At 38.6% G+C, this 12,766-nt stretch overlaps 1 protein-coding gene across 1 annotated transcript; it reads left to right on the forward strand.

Annotated features, from left to right (window-relative positions):
• The first annotated feature begins 2,345 nt into the window (after positions 1–2,345).
• On the forward strand, positions 2,346–11,957 carry ABP1 (endoplasmic reticulum auxin binding protein 1). Its single transcript, XM_087320059.1, has 5 exons — positions 2,346–2,497; positions 7,534–7,640; positions 7,734–7,937; positions 8,281–8,348; positions 11,726–11,957. The coding sequence occupies exons 1-5, from the start codon at positions 2,410–2,412 to the stop codon at positions 11,853–11,855; spliced, it is 597 nt and encodes a 198-aa protein (XP_087176185.1). The 5' UTR covers positions 2,346–2,409; the 3' UTR covers positions 11,856–11,957.
• The last annotated feature ends 809 nt before the right edge of the window (positions 11,958–12,766 follow it).

The following is a 12,766-nucleotide window of genomic DNA, read 5'->3' on the forward strand; positions in this document are numbered from 1 at the left end:
ACCACCAAAATTTTGAAACCATATTTTAAAAACAAGGTACTTGAACATCACAATATCACCTTGCTACTAGATACAACATACATAAGCATAACATTTGGATTGATTATCCATGTATTTACCGTTATTTAGCATTATGATTGTTGTAGTAAGTGTCATTGGAATTTGGATGCGTTTGTATTGTCTAAAAAACCAAGTTGGAAGCTTTTGTGGTTTGTTTTCTATTACATTTCAAACGTTAAATTGTTTAATACGAAGAGATGATAGTGTAGTTTCGACTAGCAAATTTGCTACCATGTTTCAAATGTTGACATAGGAAGTATGAAACAACTTGGTTGAGTTCTATATTATGAATATTGACTTTGAAACTCTGGATGGATAGTTGATGGGTCATAAGTGATTATGGATAGCAAAGTGTATATATTTAAAAATGCTCGCCTTCATGGAAAAAAACCCACCTCCCAAATTAAGAAGTTAACCTATGGCTTAGTTGCCAATAAGATATTCCCTACATCAGTGGAAGTTTTTAATACTTAATAGTGTACTTTTTTAGCACCATCATGAGAAAGCTTGGTTTTGTGAAACATATATTTCAAGATGGAAAACGAATTGCGTTATTTTTTATTTATTAAAAGTCAACGACACCTTATTAAAGAATTATATGTTTTTATTTTCTTTTGCATGTCAAGAATATTCACAAAAATACCTAACATTCATTAGTCAATGGAAACCACGTCATAATAGTATAGAAATGTAACCCCATTGATTATCATGACTTGTAAAAGAGAAACGTTAACGAGTTCTCATTCGTTCCTCTCCCAAAATCTACCCTATAGTTATTCTCTTGAAATTTATCGAAACAACTCCAAAGATTCTTCTTAGAAGATGACCTTGTGCCCTTCTTTTCCAAACTTATATATATTTGTCATCAATCAATTAAGCCCCCCCTCATTCCTTTATGAAGTTTATATATTATGTGATGTTTGTCTCAATAATGGCTTTGTGGGTCTTGTATTATGTTGCATTCTTGATATTTCACTGAGCCCGTTGCATCATAGTTGCAATTCACTATTGAGTTGGCGTGATCATGATGTTTGAGCTATCTCAAATGACCACATTTAGGTAAGCTAGTATCTTATTGATGATGCTAAACTTTGTAATGCCCCATATATGAGAAGAAACCATGATGGATAACTTGTTGGATCTATATATTCCATCATAGTTGAATGAGAAATTATGTCCAAGCCATAGGCCATCCCCGCTCATGAGAATGATTGCAATCACGATCTAGCATGCGTTGTTGAGCTCGCCATTGAAGCTAGTGATTGATTCACGTGCATGAAGCAATTTGTTATTTCTTGGCAAGATGATAAGAAAGTAAATTGTTTTCTTTCCAATCGTGAAATTATTTTCCATTGTGTTACATTTCTTTCACATCAATAAAAAACTCTAGTTGTGGGTTAAAACATGTACCTTTGTTAGAATGATTGACACATCTAGTTTAAGAATGCATGGGTGAGGGATGATGCGAGGGTTATATGAAAGACAGTTTCTCTTCGAACAAGCTTTGTCCATGATGAAGGTCTACCATTAAGCAATTCTAATTCCAACATTAGAAGAAATGAACTAACAAAGATTGGAAATAGACGGTTTTATTTTTAAGTGAGGTATGTTGCAAATAATTTATGTGATACATACGAGGAGGTTGTTAATAGATCATCAAGGTAAGGAGGTCTTCGCTCAATAAATAGAGTGTGCGTCAACGACGTTAATCACATTGTTGTGGGTTTGATTCTCACATTGGGTCAAGAAAAACACCCCTCCCCCCCCCCCCCCCCCCCCCCCCCTTGATATTGAATTGCAATATTACATTTTATCTTCATCCCAATGTTCATACCTCAAGCAAATCCAAACAGTGGTTGAGTAGAGCTTAATCACGCGACACAAGAAAGCATATTTTTTCGTAATTTGAAAGGTGAGACGATCCTTAGCGGTGGTTAAGCAGAATGAAATGAAACGAAACAGGAAAGGCAAATTCTTTGTCTAGGTGAATTTACAAGCAATACATATTCAAACTCATGACCCATTGGATACGAGCAAAATGTGACGAAACAAGAATATTTAAATTGGTTTCTGCTAGAATTGGAGAATTGGACCCCATTAACAACGCAGAGTACTTCAAAGCTTGTGATATTGTTGCCCATGATATTGTTCTCTGTTTCCGGGTCATGTGTCGTGTGTCCAGGCTACTCCCCCAAACTACTAATCTCCTACACTTACCCACCAAAACCCCCAAAGCCTATCTTTGCCTATCTTTAAGCTCATATTTCTCATATTTACAAATCTATTCCATACGGGACAGTGAGTGACAGAAACAGAGACAGAGACAGTCTGACAGAGACGGAGTCAGATATGAGCCTATGGTTCCGATGCCTATTATTCACAACGTTGGCGATCAGTGCAAGTGCAGGTGCTGTTGCACCCGACTGCTTAAATCCAGGTAAAAAAAGAAAGCAAAAGAACACGCACAAATCTGTCTCCACCCCCTCAATATTAATGTCCACTAGAGGCTGAAATCAGCCTATGAGACAAATTCATGACTACATATGTGGGTGATTTCAAGTTATCTATACTGAAACAAAAGTAAAAGCCCTGGCTTTCCTAATGATCCATGATAGGGATCTTACTGCATGTGTTGAATGATTCTTGACATGGTTCACAAGCATGAAGTGCATAATTAATATCGATGAGATGAGGAATGGTGAGTAGGCATCATGATATTCAAGTTTGGTCGGTGCTGTAGAGTGAAGGTATGATGAAGTTCATTGAGTGCATTTAGGTGTCCTCTGGCGACCTGGACATGGTGAGGCAATGATCTCCATGGTCTAGTGCTGATATGGTTCATGAGAATTGTATTCTGGTATTTAAGGTATTTTTGTAGTTGGTGTTCCTCTGCATTTTCAGTGGAGGTGCGAGCCTATGGGAGAAGTCAGCAATGTGTGATTGCTGTTGCATCTGGTGTGGTAATATAAGTGTTTATTCCCTATGCTTTTGAAGCTTGAACAAGCTTTTAAAACTCATACTTCTTCACCATTTATCAAATGGTGGTGAAGTCCTTAAAGAGTTTGATATATTTCTCTCTAAATGTGCTTATAAGATAGCCGTTGACCTCCTGTTCACATAACTCACCAAATATTTTGGCTCCTGCTATGACAACCGCTTATATTGCTTTGATCTCTTGCTGGTGGGAGGAAATTTTGAGTTGGCCTATTGCTTTGCAAACATTATGGCCCCTGTAGATCCATAGTAGGAATGCATCTTGTGAGAAGTTCACGAACTGATTATTGTAGTATGGCACATTGTATACCAAGAGGGTGGCAAGTTCTTGATGCTGAGGCCATTGTGATTGAACCACTTCATCACTTAGAAGTGCCATGATTCTTCTCCCTATTTCATTGTTGCCCTTTCCTTCCATTCTTCATATGACTTATGTGTAATACTTTGAGATGGCATGATTCACATTCAGTTAATGAAGTCCACTATCTGGAATAATGCTTTTGTGACCAATTCAGCTCAGATGATCTCATGTGGGGCATGGCTTTGCTACATTATCATCCATGACAACATCATTATTAGTAGATTCTTGATTTGTACCCACATGTCCATGAGGAGGCCTGAAACCTGTACAATTGCACCATACATGAGGATTGGGGTGACCGTCATGTCCAATAACCATACTTCTACAAGATTATTGGAAGTGTGGCAGGTGGTATTGTTGTTATAGCATGGCAAAAGCTACATAGCCTTGAGTGACTTGATCCTTGGCAGTTTGGGTCATTGAGAATTGCCCGCTTGTGCTTGTAAATTGGAATCCTAGATAGGCATATGAATCCAATACTTCAACTTGCCCTCTTGGTAAACTTGTTGGCAAATTGGCATGGATTCATGGAAAATTATGGGCCTAGTCTTTCCGAAGTTTATTGTAAGAGCTTATTGCCCACAAAAACCATCGAGGACATTGATATGATGGGGAAGACCCTTATAAGATTCAGATACCAAGATTATGTCATCAAAATAAAGAAGAATGTTAATAGGTGTACCTAATATGTTGAACTTAATTGTCAATTTAGAGTCTGATGATGGTTGGAGAGAGTGGGAATCCCTTGTTTCACACGGATGGTGTTTGTGATGACCTCTGATAGCCCCACTAGGCACTTGACTCACCCCAAGCTTTGCTCATATAGGGCCTAGATCGTCCACATCATGTCAGAGGGAATGGAGTCATTATTGGAGAAGATCACTTGGTATAATATCACGTGTGATGTAGTCCGCTATCTCATCACCTCCATGAGTGATATAATTTGTTTCAATTAGCTGGTGTAGAGTCTGAAGAGGGTGGGTTAAAGTGGGATCCTTGACACTTGTTTCACACTGATGGTGCTTGTGATGGCCTCGGATAGTCCGGATGACCAGCGTAGTCTGCATCAGTAAAGCCAACGACAGATGCCATCTGCTTTCCAAAGCAGATACACAAATCCTTTGTGCCTTTAAGGTATCTCATAATACCTTTCACAGCTTCCCAATGCTTTTTTACCAGGTTCCATGTACCTGCTAACCACTCCCACAGCAAAAGCAATGTTAGGATGTGTAGCAACCATAACATACATCAAACCTGCCAACAGCTGAAGCATAGAGAATCTTGGCCATTTCAACCTTTTCATCATCAGATGTAGGACTGCCTTCTGCATTGAGTTTCATATATGGAGGCAATGGAACCCCAATCGTCGCCCCCCCCATTTGCGTATCCCGTGATTCACTAGTAGCATTAGTAGGAGTGATGGGGCTAAAGAAAGTTGTGATTACTTATTTTTACCCCTTCGCAACCAATCTTGCTTTGTACTTCGGCGAGGAACCAGAAGTGATGTTCATCTTGTAAAACCATTTGCATGGAAGTGCTTTCTGCCCTTTAGTCAAATGCACCAAGTCCAAGTGCCATTTTTTTCAAGAGATTCCATATCTGGCATGGTTTTATACCATTTCTTGCTTTCCTGTCTGTCCATTGCTTCCTTTAAGCAAGTTGTCTTGCCAGTGTCATCATGACATAATCAGCCACATTATTTGCACCAGGAACAAATCTGTCAGGCTGTCTAGTAGCCCTAAATGATCTCCTAACCCAATGATCATTGTTCGCTGGCTGTTGAGCCTGCAAACAATCATTTTCAACTTGCTGTCCAGGCATTTCAGCCTGCAAATCAGCATTAACGGTTTGCTGTCCTGGCTGTTCCTGCACATTTGGTGGCTCATCATTATGGTCAATGGTTGGCTGATAATTTCTGGCATCATTTTCTTTATTTGCATGTGTATTTGCATCAGGTATTTGCTGCTGTACAGTAGGTGCATTTTGCTTTCCAAAAGGTATTTGTGGAATACAACCCTACGAGCTTTGTCAGTCTTTGTGGGCTGTTTATGCATGTGATTTTACTAGAAGATAACATCATTGCTGCATAATATTTTTCTTTTCACGGGATTCCACAATCTATGCCCCATATCCTAGCAAAATGCATTTATAAGACTTTGGCTCAAGTTTGCTTTGTTCTTCTTTACGAATGTGCACAAAAGCCTTGCAGCCAAACCGTTTCGAGTGAGCATATGATGGTGGCTTGCCCAGCCACAATTCTTGAGGGATTCCTTCTCTCAAAGACCTGTTTGGTGACTGATTAATCAAGTGAACAGGTACATGGAGGGGATACAAAGTATCACTTTGAAAACCCTGGCAATAACTCTAGATTCCTTACAGATCTTCCATTTCTCATCACCAAAGGTGATGTGAAGTCCATCATTATCTAGCTGACCTGTACTAATCAAGCTCTTTTTGAGCTGAGGTACATCCTGTACATGCTGAAGTGTGAAGCAGAACCATATTGGAACTGCAACCTTTCACAATGCCAATACCCTCAATGTCACATGCATACTTGTCCTCAAGCTGGACAACACCATGTCGACCCCTTGTATAGTCAGAAAATCATTCACGATGAGTGGTGACCTGAATCGAGAATCCATGTGTGCGTTTCACCATTTTTATTTGCAAGTAAAGCATGTGCATTGCAGTATGAAGAGATGAAGAGAGAATGCCATTCCCACTGTCGCAGTCATGAATGACAACATTTAGCTCTTCAATTTTAAGAGTGCTCTTCTTAGGTTGACTCTCTTTCATCTCTTCTTTGCTATCATATGTCGTCTTGCCCTTTCCTTTTTCTTTCTTCCATTTTGTAGTAGTCACATTTAGTCACATTTAAAGCGACCCTTCTCGCCACAATGATGGTATTCTACATCTTTACCTCGTGATTTACTACAGCCTTTGTTATACGATCTGCTTCTTTGTTGTGACCCGCTGTAGTATGCAAAGCATTGGAGGACTTACTGGATGTGCATTGTTCTACTGATTCATCTCTTCCATGAGTAAAGAACTCTCTACATCAGCATACAAAAGCATAGCACCTGAATTGCTCATGGCAGTCCTAAAGGTATCCTAGCTCTTTGGCATAGTGTAAAGCAAAAATGTCTCATCATTAGTGATGAATTTCAAGGCAATCAGCTGGCTGAACATAGAATGAGACACACTCAAGTGAGTTGTGCAAATCCGTAAGCTTTTTCAGCCAATAAACTTTGCTAGCTACACTCATCTGGGCATACTATTCTTGGAGTCTAGTCCAGATCGCATAGGCAGAGTCCAAACCTTCAATGTTAAACAGGAAAGTATCAAAGATTGATAGCTCAATGGGTGAATGTGCAAGCTCGTCAACTTCTCTCAGTCATCTTGATCCATATTTGTAGGCTTTATTACTACTTTGACCTTGATTGGCGTTGCTTGCTTCTTCTGCAACAGGATATTATAGCACTGTTTTTCCCACACAACAAAATCGTATGCACCCTCAAGCTTCTTGATGCGCATGAGATAGCTGCTATCACTCCTGCTAAAAAATGACCAAAAAATTCAGCAAATGCAAAACCAAACCCCACGAACTCGTCAGTGTGTAAGAGACTTGCTTGTTACAATGCACGTGTGCCATACCATGACTAGATCATGGAGATGATTGCTCACCATGTTCAATCTGCAGGACACTCAAATGCACTCGTTAAACTTTGTAATAGCCTTGTTTCGCTGCACCAATCAACCTTGACCAACCTCGGATATGAAGTTTAGTCACTGTAACTTTCATACATTTGGTAATGCACTTCAACCTTGTAAACCATCTCCAAAATCATTCCACCACATGCATTAAGGTCATGATCACGGAGCTTTAGGAACCAAGAGCTTTTATTTTGTTTCAATACGATGATTTGTCTCATAGGCTGTTTTTGGTCTTTCTCCTTACAATTCATCCTCTCGGTTGCATGGTTTTATTTAACCTGTAAGATTATCTGGTCTGATAAATGTAGAAAAATAAAAACTGTCATAATGTGAGTAAAGAAAGAATAGAGAGAATGGATGTAAGAAGACCCTTCAAAGCTAATTCTGTAATCCTTATTTTACAGAACTCCCAGTTGTAAGGAACATTGAGGATATGTATGAAGATAGTTATGGAAGGTCTGGACTATCACATATAACTATTGCTGGGGCAACACATCATGGCATGAAGGATGTAAGTGTTTGTATTTACTTTTCGTTTGTTGATCTGTCTGGAGGAGAATTATGTTATCAAGTTGAATTTTGTTTTAGTAATGTGGTCTCGCAGGTTGAAGTTTGGCTTCAAACATTTGCTCCAGGGTCAGGAACACCTATTCATAGGCATTCTTGCGAAGAGGTTTTTGTAGTGTTGAGGGGAAAAGGTTCTCTTTTCATGGAGCCAGAAAGTGGCAAGAGGCATCCAGGAGATCCAAAGGAATTCAAAATATCTCTCAATACAACATTTACAATTCCTGTTAATCATGTCCATCAGGTAGTATTCTCATCAATGCAATTGGTATATATTATGATAAAACCTAGATTTTATTGGCGTTCATGAGAATGAATGCCATATTCTTTCAAATGAGTAGACTCTAGAGTTTTTACAAAAATGTTTGAGTTAACTGGAGAATTCTATTTGGAATTTATGTAGAATACAGTGATGTTCTAGAAACATGAAATTTGGTGGGGAAAATAACTTGGTTGTATAGTTAGTCTCTGTATATGCACTGGTGATTGTCTCTAAAGATGCTGGAGTGATAAAAGTGTTAAGGTATTCTTTCCATTATCAAGCTCTTGTTGGATGATGTGAACTTTCTTGGCTGATATTTCGTCAGATAAAGAATACACAGATGGAAGAGGACTTGCAGGTTCTTGTGATCATATCTAGACCGCCAATCAAAGTGTAAGCTGTTCTTCACTGTCTTTGTTTATTTGAAAATACTTCAAGATCAAATCCTAATCCTTTCCAATATTATCAAAAAGTTTACCATTTGAATAGATTAATAAAGAAAGCTCGAGTTTTCTGGTCTTTGAATTGGCCTGATGTCAGATGAAGATGCATGGGTGTCACTGAGAAACAGTTTGGCGACAATAGGGTGCAAGCAAATTGATAATACCTTACTCATTTGGTTTCGAAGAATCTAGAGTAGATGGAATCCTCAACAGAGGCAATTTGACGTTGAACTCAGAGGGTTTTGCGACAAAGATCATTATGTCTTTGGCAAGGACGGTTGGTGCAAATCCTAGGAGCCATACACTAAATATTACTTGTACCCTGCCTCGCCACCACTTCCAATCTGGCAATGGTTCATGTTAGATGACACTTATGCATTTCCCCTGGTTTTAGAGCATTTTAGTGACCAGAGTTTGAAGAGGAGTATCATAGTAGTTTGTGACTAGTTATTCAGCTGCGGTTTCAGAGAATAAGAGGTTCTGGGAGATCTTGGTGGATCTCCAAGTTTTGGAACGTTATGAGGCACTAGGGAGAGTCAGGTTTGTTTGGCAGTGTTCTGGACAATTTTTGCATTTGGCTGGGAATTCAGGCATCATCGGGTTTATTCGTGGTGTTGCCGTCACTGTTTGGGTATTTTCAGTATAAAGAGTCAGACCTACCATATTTATATAAGACTCTCTAAAAGAGTCTGACACAATAGAGGGGCTACACAAACATCGAAACACCTTAAAAGTATTTTGTACGAACAAAGGTTTGTCAATAGACATATGTAGATAAAACGAAAGTAATGGTATTGAACACAATTGAAGCATGGGCAACAAGATCAGAACCAGAATTCTTCTTGGGAGAGGAGGTGGCATACATAGGATCCTACACAAACTTAGGAGTAAAATCAGTTCTCCTTACTGGAGGTGGCTGTGTGTGACTTTCTGGTGGATATGCAGCCCTAGGTGCTCTTGAGATACAATGTGCACATTTACAGGTCCAAGAGCCACGAACTAAATTGTGGCTATTTGATACACTTGTCACACCAACCCTCTCTATTTAGTAGAAACCCAGGGACTGAGTCTTAACAAGGCAAATAACTCAAAATATTTAAAGAACATTTCTTTTGTCTCAATGATGGCCTGCATGATGAGGAGCAAAGCATTGGTGCTCCATGATATAATCTGAGAAGAAATGGGAGCAGCCCCAATAATCACCAAGTCATTATTCTGATCAGTGACCAATATCCATTGGCTTTGGGAGCCCTCTTAAGGAAGGTACTCAAGGTTGGCACGTACATCATCAAAACAACTTGCTGAACATGGAGATTTCACTGCTGGTATGCTGAAATGCAACTATCATTTGAGTCACATGGCATAAGCATAAATGCACCATCCCCATTTCACGATAACTCAGATTCTCCCCATTCAAACATGACAAAACTGGAAAGGATTCGTACTGATATAATCAAGTTGGAAAACAAAATAACATGGATCAGCCCTACATCTCTTGGTAGGAAGATGCACAATATGAGGCACATTTTTTACACACATTGAAGGATTGTTTCATCATCAGGCCCTCTTCTTGTGCTGTTTTTTTTTGAGGACCAACGGTGCTTGGGGCTTTTGTTGCGAGAACTCAAGAGACAGTGTTGAAGGACAACAGTAAAGCCACACAAGCTAATCAACAAAGAATAGTCACAATTTCCTTTAGCCCTATTACTCTTACATATGCCACAAGTTAATCAAGTGCCCCATAAATGGGCTCTTGACAAAGAGATTGCTAAGGGGCTACATTAGATCGGGCAATAGCAATTTATCATGTGCGTAGTAGAAATTGGCATGGTTCGGTTTCGGCGTAATCAATCCAGCATTTTCCAAGCCAAACTGGTTTAGAAGAGTTCAAACTTGAACAGATCTGAACCAAACCAAACCCTAAACTGCGTAAACCCAAACTGGTTACTGATTTCATTCTGGTTTAATATTATTTTGCTTCTTTAAATGGCGTCTTTATTCCCCCCCTCTCTCTTTGAGTTTTTTGGACAGTCATTAGTGTAGGATGTGGTGCCTTTCGTTCTGTGTGTGTGTGTGTGTGTGTGTCTCTCTCTCTCTCTCTCTCTCTCTCTCTCTCTCTTTTGGGTGAAAACACGCAATTATATTAATAAATGTGTGAAAAACACTACTTACTATGGGTGCCACAATGGAGTATGGACACCTCTATACAGGTAGTGGAGCATGTTAAATTGCCAATAAGAGGAACACTCTACCGAGGAAAGAATTTCTACTCACTCCAATAATGATAATTGCCACATTAGTACTCCCATCAACTTTTGTTGATATGCTTTGACTCCATGCCTACCATCAAATACAAAATCATTGAGCATATCTCTCTCTCTCTCTCTCTCTCAATTTTTGGGATAGGGCACGGATGTGGTACCTTTCTTTCTTTCTTTCTCTCTCTCTCTCAATGATAACCTTTCTTTATTTCTCGCTCTCTGTATTAGCTGAAAAATATATAAATGACGGCTCAAGCTGAACCGAATTGAGCTCAAACCAGTTAAGCAACATCAAGCCTGAACCAAACCCCCAAACTGTTTAACAACAGTTAAGCAGCTCGGTCTAGGCTTGAGCCAAACCGTTGCCCAATCCTAGCATGTGGGCCTCGGCTTCATGGACCAGGACCTCATCACCATTGTCATCGACAAATAAGGCCATTATCTCCTGCCATCACAGGTGCTTCCCTCCCTTCTAGGACCTCTTCATTCTGGATCAACCAACGCTAGAGATCTGTCGAAGACAAACATTATGTTTGATTTGAGAATCTTACATGTATAGATGAGGAGATTCTTTGGTCACATATTGGCCGATTTGAATTTATATTTTTGCTTAGCTACATTTTTATTTTGGTTTGTTATTTGTCAAAGACAAGACACACTTGCAATATCTTTGTAGTGTTTTGTTTATGAGATCATATTGGTTTGTGTCATAATTTGATATTCATATCATCATGATGAGATTCTAGTTTTATTTTTGGTTGTATGCAGAGTTGTTTTTATTTGTTATTATCAAGAGAACATATGCCAAGTATAATGGTAATATGAAGAATGTTTCATCCTTTCTCACCAAGACCTTTCCAATGCCCTAATCCTGACGATATTTTTTGCGCGTTGATAGTAAAGAAATTTACAAGGCTGTTTAAATTTGTACACACTATCTTTGTTTATTGGCCATGTATGTCTAGAAGTGTGTTTGTCCAAAAAATTGACCACCAATAGTTTATTTTATTGGAAATTTACATTTACAAATTGACATGAAACGAGTGATTTTTGCTTTTCTTAATAGGTTCATGTACAAGGATTGGCACACTCCACATGCTGCTGCAATGCTCAATTTTCCGTACCCTTGGGATGCAATATGCATGAAGAATGAAAAGTTAAATTTTGATTCAGATTATATATTTGATGAGTTATAAGAAAATTCATCCAGCTCTGAAGGACTATTATCATGTATATGCAGTATACTACATATAATTGTCTTATCACAAAAATTAAAGCAGTCTAGACACTTTGGTTGATGCTCAAGGCTTCATATTTTTTGCTGTTTTTGTGCATCACACAACGAGTATGTTAAAAAATATTGTAGTATTATGCTAGGAATTTGTATCGCAGCTAGTTTAAAACATGTAATTGTCCAGCTTTTAGCCTGGCACAGTTTTAATTGTTATGCATTATGACCCTCTCTTGCTCTCTCTCTCTCTCTCTTGATGCTGTTATTTGCATGAGCATATTATTTGAGTTTATGAGAAGCTTTTCTTCAGCTTCACAGTATGTGTACTTTATGATAACAAGGAGAATAATGATACATTATTTAGCATTCTGATGTACATAATTTACATTTAGATTAAGGATTCCTTTGAACCTAAAGAAGAGTTGTTGAATCTTTGTCAGCAGACCATACAATTAATTGTCCCTTAAAGGATCGTACCCGTTTCCCGTGTGCTTCTCCAGTTGGGATGATGCTGGAGTTACTAGAGTTCCCGCCCTAACAGAACCACAGTAATTAATAATAGCACTTTCACAATGAAAAGGATTGTCTTGAGTTTGACGACTTGATGTGCACTTTTTTACACCTAGATTTTGGAGAACGGTAATTAGAAGATGTCATAACTTACACCATTTTAAAATTCTTTGCCAAAATCTTGCCTCCAAGACAATGGTCTTTGGAGCACACCTGAAAGATCATTGAAACTGCAAAACAAATGTTGAATAGAGAATTGTGTATGCAAGCACATCAAGTGTGATATGATCTTTTAAAAAAACTAGTCAATACATGTTATTCATAAAACTTTAAATTTTATGTATCAAGCTATTATTGCTATGTGGC

Source organism: Azolla caroliniana, unplaced genomic scaffold, assembly GCF_043228905.1.
Source record: "Azolla caroliniana isolate FFs.n. ecotype wild unplaced genomic scaffold, voAzoCaro1.0.p SCAF_5, whole genome shotgun sequence".
NCBI classification, from domain to species: Eukaryota; Viridiplantae; Streptophyta; class Polypodiopsida; order Salviniales; family Salviniaceae; genus Azolla; species Azolla caroliniana.